Source organism: Schistocerca serialis, chromosome 1 (genome assembly GCF_023864345.2).
Source record: "Schistocerca serialis cubense isolate TAMUIC-IGC-003099 chromosome 1, iqSchSeri2.2, whole genome shotgun sequence".
Classification (NCBI taxonomy): domain Eukaryota; kingdom Metazoa; phylum Arthropoda; class Insecta; order Orthoptera; family Acrididae; genus Schistocerca; species Schistocerca serialis.
In genome coordinates this window covers 207,213,952-207,234,440 of record NC_064638.1, presented here as the reverse complement: position 1 = coordinate 207,234,440, position 20,489 = coordinate 207,213,952, and the positions used below count along the sequence as shown (strand labels likewise).

The 20,489-nt window shown below is 42.9% G+C and overlaps 1 protein-coding gene across 1 annotated transcript in view; it reads right to left on the bottom strand.

Moving 5' to 3' along the window:
- Window positions 1-1,840: 1,840 nt before the first annotated feature.
- The window catches only part of LOC126460106 (coiled-coil domain-containing protein 13-like), a 79,352-nt gene continuing 60,703 nt past the window's right edge, over window positions 1,841-20,489 (bottom strand). The window contains exon 9 of the mRNA XM_050095904.1: window positions 1,841-1,987. Coding sequence (XP_049951861.1) covers window positions 1,841-1,987 — 147 coding nt within the window. The remainder of the gene's footprint in view (window positions 1,988-20,489) is intronic.

Below are 20,489 nucleotides of genomic sequence, written 5' to 3'. Positions count from 1 at the left end.
GATCGAGGCCAGGTGGCCAGCCTCCACATTGGCCCTCCGCCTTGAGCGACACAAACGCTTACCATCCGCCACTCACCCTGCTGTGAGGGTGGATCCACTGCTTTGGGTGCACTATGAGGTGCCTAGGAAGCAGAGCCCACGGGCAAAACAAGTGACACTTGAGGTGTCCCATGCGATGTGCAATATTTTCCGCCACCGCTACATGCTGAGGTAGCAGCCTGAAGGTGACTAACCACATCCAACAGCACATTCAACTTTGGCAATAAATGTGAAGAGCTGAATGTGTTATTGGCTATGGTCAGTCACCTTCAGGCTGCTATCTTGGTATGTAGTTGTGGCGGAGAATCTGGCACATCACCCACCAGGGTAGCCCAGAGCCCTTACGTGCTGCCTGCTGGACTCAGGTAGGCGCGCTGACCCCAGATCGAATCCGTCCAGCAGATTAACGACGATGGCCGGTGTGCTGGCCAGCCTGAATGTGTTTTTAGGCGGTTTTCCACATCCTCCTAGGTGAATACTGGGCCGGTCCCCATATCCCGCCTCAGTTTCCCGACTTGCAGACATTTGAAACACATTCACACTATTTCGCGATTTACACTAGACACAGACAGCTGGGGTACACTACTTCTGTCCTGGAGAGTATGGAATGGCGGCAGGAAGATCATCCTGCCACCCCTTCAAATTAACCATGCCAATTCCGTACTTAACCCCGCTTACCCTGCACACAATGCAGGATAAAGGCAGTAGCAAAAGAAGAAAGAAAGAAGAAGATATATATGAAGACTTGGAGTGACAGATGAAAATTTATACCAAGACCAGGATTCGATCTTGGGTCTCTTTCTCACCAGGCAGATGCCCTGACTACTATGCCACACTGGTACAGTGGCTTTACACAACTGTATGAACTACCCTAGCAAGCCTGCCTCCTCAATCCAAATTCTTATTCATGCATCAGCGCAATCAGTAGTCCACCTAAACTCGAACAGCATTGTAGAGGCTGTCCAACTTCATTGGAATAGCATCTCACCATCGAAGGAAATGGGGAATCCTGCCTGAGAGTCAGGCATAAGCGCATTTAATCAAATGAAACAATATGGCTCCAGAGATCTTTTAAGGTGTAAAATATCAGTGACGTATATATGCAGACTGAAGCGGCAAATGAAAATTTAAACCAAGGTCGGGATTCGAACGTAGGTCTCCTGCTCACTAGGCATATGTGCTAACCACTGTGCCACACTGGCACAATGGCTTTGCACAAACATGTGGGCTAACCTAGCATGTCTCCCTTACAATCCTGATTCCCATTCACGCCTCAGCCCACTTGGTATCCCCCCTACACTTGAACAGCAGTGTAGAGGCTCTCCAATTGTATTGGAACAGCACCTCAGCATTGAACGAAATGGGGGTTCTGCCTGAAATCCAAATATAGGTGCTTTTAATAAAATGAAACTACATGGTTCCAGAGACATTTTCAAGTTTCAAGTCTGTTAGTGTAGTCCATACAGCTGTGCAAAGCCATTGTGATGCAGTGGCGCAGTAGTTAGTGCATTTGCTTAGAGCGCACCAGATCGGCCTTCGACTTCTGCACTTGATATAAATTTTCATTTGTTGCTTATGGCTCCTTATATACATCCTTATTATCATTTGTTTACACAACTATTATAAAAGTGCGAAAAGTCATATGTGTTTGGGGGGGGGGGGGGGGGAGGGGAGGGGAGAGAGAGGGTGTAAAACTTGTAGAGGGAGATGAGCAGTTGACTACAGTCGGCAGGTTCAAGTGGATTTAAGATAAGGAGGTCTGTATGAGGTATACAAGTGTGAAGAGCTGCGCCAAAGGATCTCAGACTGAAGATGACAAGAAGAAAGGCACCTGGTCCCAGGAGCGCTGCAGCAGCGACAGGTATTTGGCGCGGTCGTCCTCCTTCTCCCTGCGCAGCACGTCCACCCTGGTGCGCAACAGCGCCACCTCCTCCTGCAGCAGCTCCAGCTGCTGGCGCTCCTCGATGGTCAGCAGCTGCTGTTGCAGCTGCTTGTTGGCCGTCCCGCGATAGCAGCCGACCTTCACCAGGCTTTGGCGCTCCAGTTCCAGCCGCTCCACCTGCCATCCACGTACCAATCGGCACAATTCTCTTCATCACAATTACACTGATGGATGTGGAAAGTCTTATATTGCTAACACATTGGCTGAATGGTAACAAAACGATAACTCCAACCCTGTGGGACATTTTGATTAAATTCATCCTTATCGTAGCTTATTTTCAAAACAAAAAAAGTCATTCTAACTGATAAAGAATGGTGTGGTTACATTGTAGTTATTGGGTGTGGCTAACGCTACTAGAACTTTTCAGGTGGAGGTCACAATTCAGCCTTCTGACAGGATGTGCACATGCATGCTTGGACTTGACCTAAGTTCGACTCATTGCCATGAGGGACGTGTTAGCATTGTGCCAATATACCACACAGAGACATGGCTATAGTGCAATGACTGTAGAATGAGTGGTGACGAGATGGTCTCAGGACACTAATGTAGCAAGGAGAGTAGGCACAGGTCCTTCCGTGAGGACTGTACAACATGGAGATAATAGGACTGTTAGAACAGCTTGACGAATACACAGATGGCAACACTGGAAATACAGGCAGACAGTGTCCATAGTGAACAGATTACTGGAAATTGGGTTTGAGCTGCCATGCATCATTTGCTACTGACACCATACCACAGTCGATAGAAACTTGCACAGTGTAGAGTCCTAGTCAACTGGGACACTGAATGACGTATTGTGGTGTTCAGCTATGAGTCTCACTTTTGTGTACGGCTGTCAGGTCGAAGCCAACATTCCCGTAGAAGGGTAAAGGTCACGAAAACTGTGATTGTCGAGACCCATCATTGAATCGTAGGGTGGGGAGCTATTAGACATTAGAAGACGAATGATCTAGTAAAAGTTTAAGCCAGGCTCAATGATCGCCAGTATGAGGCAAATATATTAAACCTTGTTGTCATGTCCTTTATGAACAATGTATTAAATGGCATATTTCAGCGGGATCCCACTTTGCAATTCACACCTCATACACCATAATTAATATACGTGTCGTTGACTAGTCTGCCTGATTTCCTGATCTGTCATGTCTACGATTTTATGGGAAGACCTATACTTTCAAACCAGTCTCCAACCAGGAATATTTTTGAGCTGGAACAGCGTGTATTTCAGGTATGGCAAAAGTGAAGAAGACGTTGACAGTCTCTTTGATTTCTTATTGCCACAAATACAATGGTTATTCGTGCCTGTGGTGTCACTTATGGCACTGATGTCGATAAGAGTCATCAGTTCTGATGGGAACGGTAGCTTAATTATTTATTACCTCTTATTTGACGGACATAGCTACAGAGTTTGATAATTATCGCACTGTTGCTTCACGGTGTAGCACTTTCCGTTTCCATCAGTGTATGACAGTCGGCAGTTGTCCTCAAAAAAAAAAAAAAAATGGCTCTGAGCACCATGGGACTTAACATCTGTGGTCATCAGTCCCCTAGAACTTAGAACTACTTAAACCTAACTAACCTAAGGACATCACACACATCCATGCCTGAGGCAGGATTCGAACCTGCGACCGTAGCAGTCGCGCGGTTCCGGACTGGGCGCCTAGAACCGCTAGACCACCACGGCCGGCTGTCCTCAAAAGGACTAGCCGCATCCACAGAGAAGTTTGCATGCTGACACAGCAAATCTATCTTAAAAACTTTAAATGCATCCACATGTCCCTGTCTCCTTACTTTAAGTCCGAAATAAATGCTGCCATTGCTTCCGTGCTATAAGTTAATTAAATTTTCTCGCGAATATCACTGGAGCTATTCACCGGTTTGTTAACAGCACTTTTAGTCTCATCTACATGAAGTACTGTGCCATCTATGTAACCTTTGTAGTAATGAAGCCCTGAATCTCTAAGTGCGCCGCCGTATATGTGAAAGTTGCTGTGAAGTGCATTGAATACTAATAAGGTATAGCAGCCGAATAAGTAATCTCACAGTAGTAAAAATCTATTATAATATTATATTATGAAAGAGCATTAGGTGAAGCAATACATATTGTTACATGTTGTGGCAAGCGGCTGGAGTTGTATCGATCGGTGATGACAGTTAAGTGTTACTTGAGTACTCTACGAGAACAAGGAACTGATAAACGCACTGGTTTCCCTTTCCTAATGATCGGAGTCCAAATGCATGTGTAGATTGACTGATGAAACTGTCCACTGTTGAGCAAATGCACTTCAGACAAACAATGAGATTGTTGCTTCTCAATCTGTCTTCTACCGTATCCGTGTTCAACATAGGTAATTCCTTGTCCGTGAAGTCACTGGTATCAACAGGCCGTTAAACTCTAGACCTGTGTCCTTCCTTTTGAGGTGCTACACTCTCTAAGGGAGGGAGGGAGCGAGGAGGGGGTGGAATTTAATAAATAGCTAGCGAACCTGACAGTGATTCGCAGCTGATAAATTTGTATGGGAATTGGATGTAGTCCTAATCTTCTTCTCCCCCTCTCTCTGTCCATCACTTCTTCTCCCATCTCTATCTCCATCTCTTCCTCCACCCGCCTCTCTGTGTCCGTCCTCCTTCCACCTCTCTACATCCATTTCCACCCTGCTTTCTCTTCATCACCTCTTCCTCTCCTATCTGATCTCGACCCTTGTTTATTGTTATTGCCAACGAATCCTTATTTGGGAAGTGAAGTCGCTTAAAATGAGTGGTTGAATCAATTGAGATCATTGGTATACGAAGTATGAGAGACCTCTCCTGCTGCTGGATCTCTGAGGATAGTAGCTTCAATGACAGTATTTTGCATTGTTTTAATCTGCAAATGGGTGGAACTGCAAAGTATCTGACGATTGAGAGTCTATGGTAACACTCCAGTCGTAAGCCACTAAGCCATAAATACAACTCTCTTGTTTACTGTGAAAACCGACTGCTATGAAGCACATAGTTGTGTGCACAATTTTAAAAACAATTATATGTAAGGAGAAAGAATATTTATGAGAGAAATAACTTGTTTAATGGTTTAAATGCCCCGCTATTGCAGTTCAGATTGCCTGCAGCAAAGAAAGCTAAACTCCACATTTTCACAGCTCAGCATTTTCTTTATATTTTAACACAAAACATTTATATTATTGTTTAAAAATATGTAGCCTATGTCTGTGTTGATATTTATTACACTACCATGAAAAATTTCGAGTAAACAGGTCAAGAAGTTTTCGAAATATTTTCCTGGAACGTTCCCTCTTTATATATTTTATTTGCATATTTATATACAAAGTGCATTGAAAATATAATAGCTTACGCGCTTCTGATTATTCATTAGATCATATATATGAAATTATGTGGCTTATTTCTGTTCGAAAGTATATTAGAGATTCGTGTAACATTTTGAAATTCATCGGTTAAGAACTTTTCGAGAATTTTGCTAAAAACGTTTCTCCATATATATATATATATATATATATATATATATATATATATATATATATATATATATATAAATGTGTGTGTGTGTGTGGTTATGTGTGTGTGTCCGTCTGAACGTTCGTTAGAATATCGTGTAAAAAGATTAAGTAACTCAGTCAAGAAATTTTTGAGATTTTCGGTAACAACGTTTCGGCTTTATGGAGTACACAGATATTTGTTTACAATATATCTTTCAAAATATATAGCCCATATCCGACCGAAGATTTATTAGAGTGTCGCGTAAGAACTTAAAACGAACTGGTCAAGAGCTTCTCGATATTTTTGGTAACAACGTCAAACAACAACTCGTTTTCGTAAGCTCACTGGACAAAATATTAGTCATCATTAGAGAAATCATTACAGGCATTATTTAATACTGTGTAATTCCGCCCCTGGACTTGATAACCATTTATTTGGTTAGGTTTGCAGGTACATCGCACCCAGGTTAAGGCGCCCGCTGAGAATTTGATCGTACAGTCCCACGAAACTGCGGGGATGCCGATATCGGCGGTTTTCCGGCTGTTCCAACAAGTCCCACTTATTTGCTGTGGGTTTCAAGTCAGGTGATTTTGCAAGCCAATCGAATTATAATAGGCCGGAAGAGTATCCCTAAAACCAGTCATATATTCTTTTTTGGTGTTGTCATCTTGAAAAACAGGGGTATCAGTAGCATATTCATTACACAGACGTTGACTGAAAGACAATGCCTGATCACTCAGAATTTTTAAATGACCTGTTTTAATGATAATCTCGGCGAGCAGGTCCAGTTCATTATTAGAAAAACGCCCCTGAAACATCACAGACCCGCCTCCGGCTTCAGCCTGACCTTTCACACATATAGGATGAAATGTTTCATTTGACTCGAGGACGTGCGTCATTTTAATACAGGCAAAGAAAGTGATTCGTCGGACCACATTGCGTTCCGCCAATCAGCTACTGTCCACGGTCGATGATTTACAGCCCTCTTAAGACGCACAGCTTTATGTGGCTGTGTGAGCAACGCCTCTTGCGAGGTGACCGACTCAAAATGTTCATTGAATCCAGTTCCCGTCGCCATGTTATCCTTCTGTAATAGGCTGGGTAGGACTTTCATTGCCTGCAGCAGTTCCTGTCGGGTTCGGACGCGACTTTGATTCACAAGTTGTGAAACGTGTCTTCGGTTCCACTTAGTTAGGGTCTTCTTCCGCCCGCAGTTCAGACGACGTGTTTCGCGACCACGTGCGTTACACCACTTCTTGACACGCTGAACATTTCGCCACAAAACACTAACAAATTCAGCAACTTCACACATCACACGGCCAAACACGATTGTCCGTTTTTGGCTCTCTGTCACGTTCTTACATCTACCTACGTCTACGTACAGTGTCCGCTTGAAACACAAATATCTCACTGATCGTTAATTCCTTAGGCTCATGTAGCGGCTGTGCGGTTGAACACGTGACTCGATCATTCCGCCACTGATAAACGCTTAACGAGTCATCTGTGCTTGCGCACTGGAGTGACTAAGTATTTTTTGTCCTGTGAGTCTATAGTAGTTCAATATTACATTAGTACAGTAGTAGAAGGGTAAATGAACGGACCCTCAAAATTACAGACCAGTATTCCTAATTTCGGTTTGTGGCAGAATCCTTGAACAAATTCTCAGTTCGAGTACATTAAACTTTCTTGAGACTAAGGAGTTTATGTCCACGAATCAGTATGGTTTTATGAATTATCGCTCCTTCGTAAATCAGCTTTCCCTTTTCTCACATGATACATTGCGAACTATGGATGAAGGACATCAGGCAGAGTCCACATTCCTTGATTTGCAAAAAGCATTTGACACGATGCCCCATTGTAGGCTGTTAACGAAGGTACAAGCATCTGGAATAAGCTCACATATATGTGAGTGTCTTGAAGGCTTCTTAAGTAATAAACCCAGTATGTTGTCTTCGATGGCGAGTGTTCATCAGAAACAAGGGTATCGTCAGGAGTATATTACACTAGAACCTGTTCCATAGATCACGAATACGACATTTCGTAATGATGTGGAACGTGTCAGTTTATCATAAGTTTTCTTTAACAGTATAATAAATTTTTTACAGTTATTACTTCATGTCTAATTCATCTATTGAGCAGAAGGAGTTGTCATTCATAAATTCTTTTAATTTTTTCTTAAATGTTGGTTGACTGTCTGTCAGACTTTCGGTGCTATTTGGAAAATGACCAAATATTTTTGTGGCAGCATAATTCACCCCTTTCTGTGCAAAAGTCAGATTTAACCCAGAATAGTGAAGATCATACTTACTATGCACTTCGCTATTATTTTTGAATTGGGATGGGTTATTAACAACAAATTTCATAAGTGAATATATGTATTGCAAAGGTACTGTGAATGGGCTCCAGCTGTTATTCTGTGCATGAATACTTTTTCGTTAATGACAACTTACACCAAAATACGTTGCCATATGAAAGCAGTGAATGAAAACAGACATAGTAGGATAATTTAGTGATATGCTTATTTCCAAAATTTGCAATAACCCTTATAACATAAGTAGGTGAACCTAACTGTTTCAGCATATCATCAATATGTTTCTTCCAATTCAATTTCTAATCAGTCCACACAACCAAAAATTTTATATATTCCGCCATAGCAACAGACTTCTGTTCAGAGTCTATATTTATCAATGGTGTTATGCCTTTTCCTGCACAGAACTGTATATAGTGTGTTTTCTCAAAATTTTAGTGAGAGTCCATTTGCAGAGAACCACTTAACAATTTTCTAGACGACATTACTTACAATTCACTCAGCTGATTCTTGTTTGTTGCGTGTGATTACTACACTTGTATCATCATCAAAAACAACTAGCTTTGCATCTTCATGGATACAGAGTGGCAAGTCATCAATGTATATTACGAACAATAATGGACCCAAGACTGAACCCTGTGAAACACCTTTCTTAATATCTCCCAGTTACAAGACTGTGCTGATTTTTGCAGACTATCTGCACTGTTAGTTTCAACCTTCTGCATTCTTCTAGTTAAATGTGAACTAAACCATTTGTGCACTGTCCCATTCATGCCACAATACTTAAGCTTACCTAGAAGAATTTCATGATTACATAGTCAAAAGCCATTGAGAGATCACAAAATATACCAGTAGGTGACGTTCGGTTATTCAAAGAATTCCTTATTTGATCAGTGAAAGTAAACATAGCATGGTCTGTCGAAAAGCGCTTCTGAAAACCAAACTGACATATTGTTAGTACTTTATTTTTACAAATATGTGATGCTACTCTTGACTACATTACTTTTTGAAGAATTTTAGATAAAGGTATCAGAAGTGAGATTAGGCAGTAGTTGTTAGCATCAGATTCATCCCCTTTTTTATGGAATAGTTTAATAGTAGCACATTTCAGTCTACCTGAAAAGAATCCCCTGTTTCGGTGAGCGAAGAACCATACTTATCTGTTGGGAACAAGCCTTTAGTACTCCGTTGGAAATGCGATCAGTTCCATGTGAGCTTTTACTTTTAAGTGAATTTATTATTTTCCTGATTTCAGCAGGAAAAGTGGGTTGAATTCAATTTCATCAAATTCTGTAGGTATTGCCTCTTACATGTACTGCATTTTATAATGAATATGTGGATACTATTTTCTCTACTACACTTAAAAAAGATTATTAAAATGTTTTCTATTGCTGACTTTTTGTTAATAAACTTTTCATTTAGTTTGATGGAAGTACATTCTTCCTGTGGGCTCGGTTGCCCTGTTTCCCTTTTAGTAGTATTTCAGACTGTTTTAATTTTATTATTGGTGTGCTAACCTCAGACATAATGCACATAATTCTGGATTTGTTAATAACTTTTCTTAATACAATGCAGTAGTTTTTATAATTTTTCACTGTTTCTGGATTATTACTCTAGCTATAAGATGCATTTTCCTTTTCTGTCTACAATATTTTTTATCCCTATAGTAAGTGATGTCTTTTTAGATCTTAACTTGCAAATATATTTCACAGTTTTCTTAGGAAAAATGTTTTAAAATATACTCACAAAGGTGTCATGAAATAGGTTAAACTTTAAATTAGCATCAGTTTCCCTGTACACCTCATCCCAGTCTGACTGTTGCATTCTTTCCCTAAAATTTTCGATTGTTAAATCGTTAATTGAACAGCACTGTTTTTGAGGACTGTTTAGGGTTACTGTGTGGAACTGCGTCATATGCTGTAACTAGCTGTGCATCATAATCAGACAGACCACTCTTAAGAGGAAATGTTTTTATTGGATTAAATTTATCTCGGTCTATAAAAACATTATACATCAGTGTGCTACTTTCCTGTACCACCCGAGTAGTAAAATAGGTAACTGACGTTAAATTGAAAGAGCCAAGTAATACTTGAAGGTCAAGCTTTCTATCGGACTCTTTCAGAAAATCTACATTGAAATCCCCACAAATGATAATTTGCTTACCTCTGTCTGACATATAACACAACAAAGAACTCAGGTTCTTCAAATATAACTGAAAATTTCCTAATGGGGACCTATAAATGGCTACCATTATAAAAATACCATTATTTAGTTTAAGCACACATGCGCATTTTTCTATATGTTGCTGTACTCAAAATATTTCAGTTTTTTAAATTTTTCACATTATGACAGATTTTAACATACACAGAAGAGCCAAAGAAACTGGAACACCTGCCTAATGTCGTGTAGGGCCCCCGCTTGCACGCAGAAGTTCCGCAACACGACGTCGCATGTACTCGACTAATGCCTGAAGTAGTGGAGAGAACTGACCCCATGAATCCTGCAGCCCTGTTCATAAATCCGTAAGAGTACGAGGGGGTGGAGATCTCTTCTGAGCAGTACGTTGCAAGGCATCCCAAATGGGTAGTATCTAGACGGATCACCGGTCTCATATCACTCCAACAACATACGCCCCCCACCATTACAGAGCCTCCACCAGCTTTAACAGTCCCCTGCTCACATGCAGGGTCCATGGATTTATGAGGTTGTCTCCATACCCGTACACAACCATCCGCTCGATACACTCTGAAACGAGATTCGTGCGACTAGGCAACATTTTTCCGGTCATCAACACTCCAATGTCGGTGTTGACGGGCGTGCACTAATCAAGGATACACGAGTGGTCCTTCGGCTCCCAAATCTCATATCGATGATGTTTCGTTGAATGCTTCGCACACTGACACTTGTTGATGCTCCAGCATTGAAATCTGCTGCAGTTTGTGGAAGGGTTGAAGGGTTGCACTTCTGTCACTTTGAACGATTCTCTTCAGTCGTCGTTGGTCCCGGGTCCCGTTCTTGCAGGATCTTTTTCCGGCCGCAGAGATGTCGGGGATTTCATGTTTTACAGGATTCCTGATATCCACAGTACGCTAGTGAAATGGTCGTACGGGAAAATACCCATTTCATCGCTACCTCGGAGAAACTGTGTCTCATTGCTCGTGCCCAACTATAACACCACGTTAAAACTCACTTAAATCTTACTAACCTGCCATTGTAGCAGCAGTAACCAATCTAAGAACTGCACCAGATACTTGTTGTCTTACATAGGCGTTGCTGACCGCAGCACAGTATTGTGCCTGTTTATATGTCTCCGCCAGTTTATTTGGCGCTTCAGTGTATATGGCAACTCCTCCTCCTTCCAAAGTGTCTCTACTTACACGTGCTGAAAACTTATATCCACCTGCACTTACCTTTTCCATATCTGTGACTATGTGACGTTCAGACAGGCATAGTACATCTACTCCATCCTCAGTTTCTAAACAGTGCCCCAGGAAAAAGTGATGCAACCGCTGTTGTTTTCTACAGTACATACGTATGTGATTTGGCGGACAGGGTGGTCAACAATTTGCGGTTGTTTGTTGATGATGTTGTGGGATACGGTAAGGTGTCGAAGTTGAGTGACCGTAGGAAAATACAAGACGCTCTGGATAAAATCTTTAGTTGGTATGGTGAATGGCAGCTATCTCTAAATGAGGAAAATATAAGTTGATGCGGACGAGTAGGAATAACAAACCTGTAATGTTTGTACACAGTATTACCAGTGTCCTGCATGACACAGTTACGTCGTTTAAATATATGGGTGTAACGTTGCAAAGCGATATGAAATGCAACGATCATGCGAGAAATGTGGTAAGAAAGGCGGATGGTCATTGGGAGAATTTTAGGAAAGAGTGGTTCTCCTGTAAAAGAGAGCGCGTATAGGACGCTGGTGCAACCTATTCTTGAGTGCTGCTCGAGTGTTTGGGATTCGTACCAGCTCGGGTTGAAAGAAGATATCGAAGCAATTCAGAGGCGGACTGCTAGATTTGTTACTGGTAGGTTCAAACAACACGTATATGTTACAGAGATGCTTCGAGAACTCGAATAGGAATCCCTAAGGGGAAGGCGGCGTTCTCTTTGAGAAACACTAATGAGAAAATTTAGAGAACCAGCATTTGAAGCTGACTGCCATACAATTCTGCTGCCGCCAACATACATCACGCGTAAGGACCACGAAGATACGAGAAACGACGACTCATACGGAGGCATGCAGACAGTCGTTTTTGCCTCGCTCTGTTTGCGAGTGGAAAAGGAAGCGAAATGAAAAGAAGCGGTGTAAGGTACCCTCTGCCACGCACCGTATGGTGGCTTGCGGAGTGTCTATGTAGGTGTAGATAGATTGAAATTAATGATGTATAGAAAGCCTTTCAAACAATAGATAAGATAGGAATTCGCTTTTATTGCTGAATCCTTCAATTTTATTATTAACTTTATCTGTGATGCAGGGGCAGACGAGAGACTTTAAACACACTACTGGCCATTAAAACTGCTACACCACGAAGATGACGTTCTACAGACGTGAAATTTAACCGACAGGAAGAAGATGCTGTGATATGCAAATGATTGGCTTTCCAGAGCATTCACACAAAGTTGGCGCCGGTGGCGACACCTACAACGTGCTGACATGAGGAAAGTTTCCAACCGATTTCTCATACACAAACAGCAGTTCACCGGCGTTGCCTGGTGAAACGTTGTTGTGATGCCTCGTGTAAGGAGGAGAAATGCGTACCATCACGTTTCCGACTTTGATAAAGGTAGGATTGTAGACTATCGCGATTGCGGTTTATCGTATCGCGACATTGCTGCTCGCGTTGGTCGAGATCCAATGACTATTAGCAGAATATGGAATCGGTGGTTTCAGGAGGGTAATACGGAACGCCGTGCTGGATCCCAACGGCCTCGTATCACTAGCAGTCGAGACGACAGGCATCTTACCCGCATGGCTGTAACGGATCGTGCAGCCACGTCTCGAGACCTGAGTCAGCAGATGGGGACGTTTGCAAGACAACAACCACCTGCACGAACAGTTCGACGACGTTTGCAGCAGCATGGGCTTTCAGCTCTGAGACCATGGCTGCGGTTACCCTCGACGCTGCATCACAGACAGGAGCGTCTGCGATGGTGTACTCAACGACGAACCTGGGTGCACGAATGGCAAAACGTCATTTTTTCGGATGAACCCAGGTTCCGTTACAGCATCGTGATGGTTGCATCCGTGTTTGGCAACATCGCGGTGAACGCACATTGGAAGCGTGTATTCGTCATCGCCATACTGGCGTATCACCCGTTGTGATCGTATGGGGTGCCATTGGTTACACGTCTCGGTCACCTCTTGTTCGCATTGACGGCACTTTGAACAGTGGACGTTACATTTCAGATGTGTTACGACCCGTGGCTCTGCCCTTCATTCGATCCCTGTGAAACCCTACATTTCAGCAGGATAATGCACGACCACATGTTGCAGGTCCTGTACGGGCCTTTCTGGGTACAGAAAATGTTCGACTGCTGCCCTGATCAGAACATTCTACAGATCTCTCACCAATTGAAAACGCCTGGTCAATGCTGGCCGAGCAATTGGGTCGTCACAATACACCAGTCACTACTCTTGATGAACTGTGGTATCGCGTCGAAGCTGCATGGGCAGCTGTACTTGTACACGCCATCCAAGCTCTGTTTGACTCAATGCCCAGGCGTATCAAGGCCGTTCTTACTGGCAGAGGTGGTTGTTTTGGGTACTGAATTCTCAGGATCTATGCACTCAAATTGCGTGAAAGTGTAATCACATGTCAGTTGTATTATAATATATTTGTCCAATGAATACCCGTTTATCATCTGAATTTCTTCTTGGTGTAGCAGTTTTAATGGCCAGTAGTGTAGTTAGTAACCATAGGTGGGTGTAAACGTATTAATGCGTAATTTTTGTGGACCGTTATTCCATTTCATTAAGAAGTTAATAAATTTTGAAAAGATAGCAATTGCTATAAACGTGAGCCCCCTTTGGACGTACACGGCCTTGTCGCAGTGGTTAAAACCGGGTCCCGTCAGATCAACGAAAAAAAAATGGTTCAAATGGCTGTGAGCACTATAGGACTCAACAGCTGAGGTCATTAGTCCCCTAGAACTTAGAACTACTTAAACCTAACTAACTTACGGACATCACACACATCCATGTCGGAGGCAGGATTCGAACTTGCGACTGTAGCGGTCGCGCGGTTCCAGACTGATACGCCTAGAACCGGCCAGATCACCGAAGTTAAGCGCTGTCGCGCTGGGCTAGCGCTTGGATAGATGATCATCCGGTCGCTGGAACGAATCCTATCAAATAATCTTCTCATAATGTTTGTTCAGAAAAAATGAGTGCTACTCTCAAACGGTCTTTGTTGCACAAAAGTATCGGCAGAGTTTAGAGATGTTAACACCGGTCATGCTAGCGATAATTTTAAATATTTGCTAGGAGAGTGAGATCGCCTAGAAATAGCCCATAGCAATGTGATGTTCATATAGGACCCTCCTATACCCTTTAGGCATGCCTCCTCATCTAATGAAAAAAAACATCATAATAGACAATGCCTTCAGAACAAAGAACCCGGAGCAGTCTTTCATACGGGTGACCAGGTATCCAGATCCAATCAGACGAAGCAAAGTGGCTTTACAACATTGAAGTATTTCCGCCCTTTCACACTAGAGCTGCAGAGGTTCATCTTCGGCTCACTGTTGCCGTCTAGTCAAATGGGAGCCCTCGGACGGGATGCAGTGAAGGACTTGCCACCACTCGTGTGCAAGTACAGTAAAATCATTCAGTGGGTGTCTGACGGTGGAGAAAACAGTGACTCTGTTCAACAAAATAAGTTCCATTGCTGACATGTAGACTAGGGCCTTACCGTGGGGCTGTTCAACACCTGATCATTCAAATGTCTTTAAAAAAATTTGACATTTGGGATAAAATATGTAGCGGGGATGTTGGTAATTTTGCCCTACATGAGAAGAAAATTACAGGATAAAAAAGGTCACTCGAATACTATTCAACCCTGCACAGTAATGGGGTAACCACACACAGGACGCTCGTTTTAGCCTACAACAAAATTCTAAAACTTATCGTAAGACAATTCTGTAATTTTGAAAAATTGATTCTTCGATGTTAATAGATGCAATACCTTGATAGACATAAAATTCCTCAAAAATGACATTATACTGTTTTTTATTAGCACACTTGTATCTGTAATTAGAAAACTATTAAAATTCTAAAAAAAATCTATGCTTTTACAACAAAGGGGTTTATTTTATACTCACCTCAGAGTTGGAGCAATTCTCTCTTTCACTGTTATATGTCTGTTCATGTTGACGTCCACCAAGTAAAAGAATAGCTCCAGTATTATACAGAGGGCACAAGCTCGGTTTAGGCACAACAAATGATGGTAATACTGCTGGACGCTTTTTTTTTTACGATGCGCTGTTAACTAGACAAATTTTGGGGATTGATGAGGACCTGATGATGAAGAGCAAAGTAATATTGCAGACAACGTCAAGCAAGAATGCCATTGCTGTCGAGAAATTTAAAACGAACTGCTTGAATGTGGCAGGACGAAATGTAGAATTATACTCATGGTACCAGGCGTCGACATCAGTCCCCATAGTTGTGATGCTCCATTGTCGATTGGTGGGCTATCTTAAGATGCACAGAAAGCTCGAAATAGGGATATCCGGCATTACCGAGGAGATTTTACGCGCTAATATTCCCGTGAGAAAACGACGTTTGCCGTATTCCATCGGCTCCTGACGTCTTAGAATGCACTTATTTCGAGCTTCGAGAAAGGCACTTGAAGATGACAAACAGATGTCACCTGAAGTAAAAGATCTGCTTTGCGACCCATCTCTCAGTGGACAACTCAAGCTACTCTTTCGATTAAATAATCTAAGATATCGATTAATACATTTCGACAGGACAATTTCAAGTTCTAATTCGTTATCAGCGATCTCGTAACACCTTATATCTGAAGTTTTAGTCGAACACACTACATGTATAATTTTTGACCCACCATATTGTAACCAACATTTTGAATCCTGAAATTCCGAAATCGGATTAATAATCAGCGACATGAGAACACAGTTCTGCAAAATTTTATGTCCAGTTTTCCATTACATCAAGGGTTTGAAGCGGGTTGGTCTACTATGCGGCGGTGTTTCAGCTTTCACGTCCGTGTAAGTTACGGCGAGCCGGACTTCGACTCTGTGTGTCGAAGATCGCTGCGGCAGTGGGCTCCCTTGATCCCGATGTACAGTTCCTGCCTCTCGTGGGAAAGAAGTGGTATACAACATCTAATATGGAGGTAAATGCACAGAGGTACATAAGCTCACTGGAGAAAATATTAGTCACCTCCTTAAAGGAGTACGGGTGGTAGCTATGGTGCGATGTCGACTGTGCAGAAGTGGTACGACACGGTCACGTTATCCTCAGTCGCTGACGTAAGTCAGGTGTGGTGTTAATATGCCAGTCGATTGTATGGAATCAGCGTAGTAAGATGGGTAGACGTGACAGATTTCCAGAAAGATGCTATCGTGTTTGGACGTGCTCATCACCATACGGTGAATGAAATTGCCTGATGTATTGTTGTACCAATGCAAACTGACCAACGTATCTGTAAGGAATAGTGTTGCACACGTTATCATGTAACCTAGTGTAAGAACAGTACTCATCGCCGGCCGGGGTGGCCAAGCGGTTAAAGGCGCTACAGTATGGAACCGCGCGACCGCTGCGGTCGCAGGTTCGGATCCTGCCTTGGGCATGGATGTGTGTGATGTCCTTAGGTTAGTTAGGCTTAAGTAGTTCTAAGTTCTAGGGGACTGATGACCTTAGAAGTTAAGTCCCATAGTGCTCAGAGCCATTTTGAACAGTACTCATCACAAGACTCTAATCGAAAGGGACGGAGAGTCACACCTTGTCAATGACAGTCGGTTTCAACCGTGGGAAGAATTTGTGCTGTCAGTGAGTGAATTCCATCTAAATCAGTTTCCGAGAGAACGTTGCGTAGGAAACTGCAGGCAGTGAACATTGGGAGTCAAATATCTTCGGGAAGGTCATTTCTCAGCGAACCATATAAAGACGCTGGTCTTCAATGGGCCAAGGGAAATGGAAACTGACTGGAGGCGTGAAGCGTCGTGCAATGCCTCACTGCCTTTTTTCAACTGGTGCAAAACGTCGAGTGCACCGATGGCCCAAAGAAGCACGTAATCTGCAGTATGTAGTTTTGGTTCGAGATGGTCCTATCACGATTTAGGGGTGTTTTTCGTACCTTCGCTAGGGTCGACACACTCATGTAGCAGTAAAACATCAATCACGATGTTTATTAAACATTCCTGATCACCAAACGTTGCCGTTCCTGCTAATGACAACAGCGCGTTCACAGGGCTGCATTTATGCACCGTACCGTACTTCGACTGGCCCGGTAAATCAAGCGATCTCTGTCTCTCTCGACGAATATCGGGCGCATGACGTAAAAATCCGGGAATTAACATCGTACTGTGTGAGCGGATGATACTGCATCAATAAGCAACTTTCACACGTGGCGGCTGAATGCATGGAGATGCTGAAATTATGGCACAAGATGTGGAAAAGCCCTGTTATACTGCGTTGCTACAGACCATACGAAATGTCGTCTCTGGATGTTGGTACCAGGACCAGTTTATCGTTTAAAACCAGGGTCCTACTAACTCAACGACGATGGAATTCAGGTCTTATTATCATGTTGCGTGCGTAGTGTACACAGACGGGTCCAAGTCTAGGGAAGGTGCTGGCAGTACTTATTGGACACCTTAAAGCAAACTACGAGGCCTACACAATCTGGATCCACGGTCTACTATACGACAGCTGAGCTGGTTGCCATTTTGGAAGCCCCGACATTCGCACAGACGACCACAACTGATACATAGTCATAATCTCTGACAGTATGTCGACCCTACAACTGATTGGGCGCCACTACAATACCTGTCCCAACCTCATAGTTTCAGCAATGGGCGACGTTGTGTTTCAGGTGCAGCGGAAGTGTCGCAACATCGTGATGGTATGGCTGAAAGACCACTCTGGGGTACCTGAAAATGAAGAAGTAGATAGCCTAGCAAAGCAAACCTCTCTCCGTGACGGTATTAAATATCATAAATTCCTTCTCAGAGACATTGTATCCCTGGACAGAAAGCTGCTGCCACAAGAGTGGTAGGACTAATGATGTACGACATCTAAAATCAAGCGCAGTGAATACACAGTAATTGGTCCCAGGATTCCAAGAGTACCACGGTACAATAAGGCACAGACATCAAAGAGCTTCATCGCTGTTGTAGCAAGGCTGAAATTTAATTATTGGGAGTTCAACAAACCCCTCTATCGGCTGAGCCTAAGCGTAACCTCTCTATGTGATTGCGGAGAGGAAGAAGTTAGAAACTATATATTCCTACATTGTCCTCGGAGCATGTATCACGTAAGTGTCTTTACATGTAATATTTAGGCTGCTGGTCATAAAAGCTTCGAAATCTTGTTAGTGTCCAATGATACAGCAACGTATAAAATACTATACTAGTTGCTTAAGAGTGACAACATCGAGTAATAACTCCCTGTGCTACTATCTATTGCTACTGATAATTAGAATTCTAGCAGAAGAGGAAAGCATAATTAACTGTCTTTATTCTCATGTGCTATTCATCCGATGTGGAACACTCAGCCTGTAAATGTGTCTCTATGTACATACTTTGTGTAAGTGTCTGAATACTGGTGAATGGACATGTGTGGCTGCAAAACACATATCTGGCTATTGTATACTATACTCATGATCTGTCTGCATGGTGCTTCTAGAGCTGCACAAATATTTATTTCTCTGTCTGAAGCATTAAGACAATTTATACAGTACCTATATAAGAACATTTTGTTGTTAATTTAGAGATATAATGATTAATGTAGATTGAAATGGGGAGATGCCAAATGTGTACCTATGCTATTTTATCATTTTTTACTGTGTTACGAGTAGGATTTTTACGGCATACTACCTCTGCATATAGTGTGTTAAAGTTTTGGCCTTGTTTACTCGTTTCAGTGTACTGCGGATGTAAAATTTCTTTCATGTCGGATTCTGTCCTTTGTTAGGCCTATGCAACTTCGCACAAGGGCAGGACTTAAGCTAATGTATACTTTATATTGTTATAACAAACTGTAGAATCATATTGCCAGTGTTGAGACAGTTGTTTGAGCCTATGTCGGAAGCCAATAAATTACAAAGAGTCACCTTATCTTAATCGCACAAAAAATGTCTGGGACTTTTTGCGACTGTTGATGAAAGGTATATTCACGATCCCGCGATCTGGTTGGGCCGCAGGATCACTAATGTTACTTCATCTGGATATGTCATTGGGGACATTATTAAAGTTAGGTACATTACTGGCCATTAAAATTGCTACATCAAGAAGAAATGCAGATGATAAACGGGTATTCATTGCACAAATATATTATACTAGAACTGACATGTGATCACATTTTCACGCAATTTGGGTGCATAGACCCTGAGAAATCAGTACCCTGAACAAGCACCTCTGGCCGTAATAACGGACTTGATACGCCTGGGCATTGAGTCAAACAGAGCTTGGATGGCGTGTACAGGTACAGCTGCCTATGCAGCTTCAACACGATACCACAGTTCATCAAGAGTAGTGACTGGCGTATTGTGGCCAGCAAGATGCTCGGCCACCACTGATCAGACGTTTTCAATTGGTGAGACATCTGGAGAATGTGCTGACCAGCGCAGCAGTCGAACATTTTCTGTGTCCACAAAGGCCCGTACAGGACCTGCAACATGCGGTCGCGCATTATCTTTCTGAAATGTAGGGTTTCACAGGGATCGAATGAAGGGTAGAGCCACGGGTCGTAACACATCTGAAATGTAACGTCCACTATTCAAAGTGCGGTCAATGCGAACAAGAGGTGACCGAGACGTGTAACCAGTGGCACCCCATACGATCACAACGGGTGATACGCCAGTATGGCGATGACGAGTACACGCTTCCAATATGCGATCACCGCGATGTTTCCAAACACGGATGCGACCATCATGATGCTGTAAACGGAACCTGGGTTCATCCGAAAAAATGACGTTTTGCCATTCGTGCACCCAGGTTCGTCGTTGAGTGCACCACCGCAGGCGCTCATGTCTGTGATGCATCATCAAGGGTAACCGCAGCCACGGTCTCCAAGCTGATGGTCCATGCTGCTGCAGCGTCGTCGAACTGTTCGTGCAGATGGTTGCTGTGTTGCAAACGTCCCCATCTGTTGACTCAGGGATCGATACGTGGCTGCTCGATCCGTTACAGCCATGCGGATAAGATGCCTGTCATCTCGACTGCTAGTGATACGAGGCCGTTTGGATCCAGCACGGCGTTCCGTATTACCCTCCTGAACCCAACGATTCCATATTCTGGTAAGAGCCATTGGATCTCGACCAACGCGAGCAGCAATGTCGCGATACGATAAACCGCAATCGCGATAGTCTACAATCAGACCTTTATCAAAGTTGGAAACGTGATGTTACGCATTTCTCCTCCTTACACGAGGCATCACAACAACGTTTCACCAGGCAACGCCGGTGAACAGCTGTTTGTGTATGAGAAATCGGTTGGAAACTTTCCTCATGTCAGCAC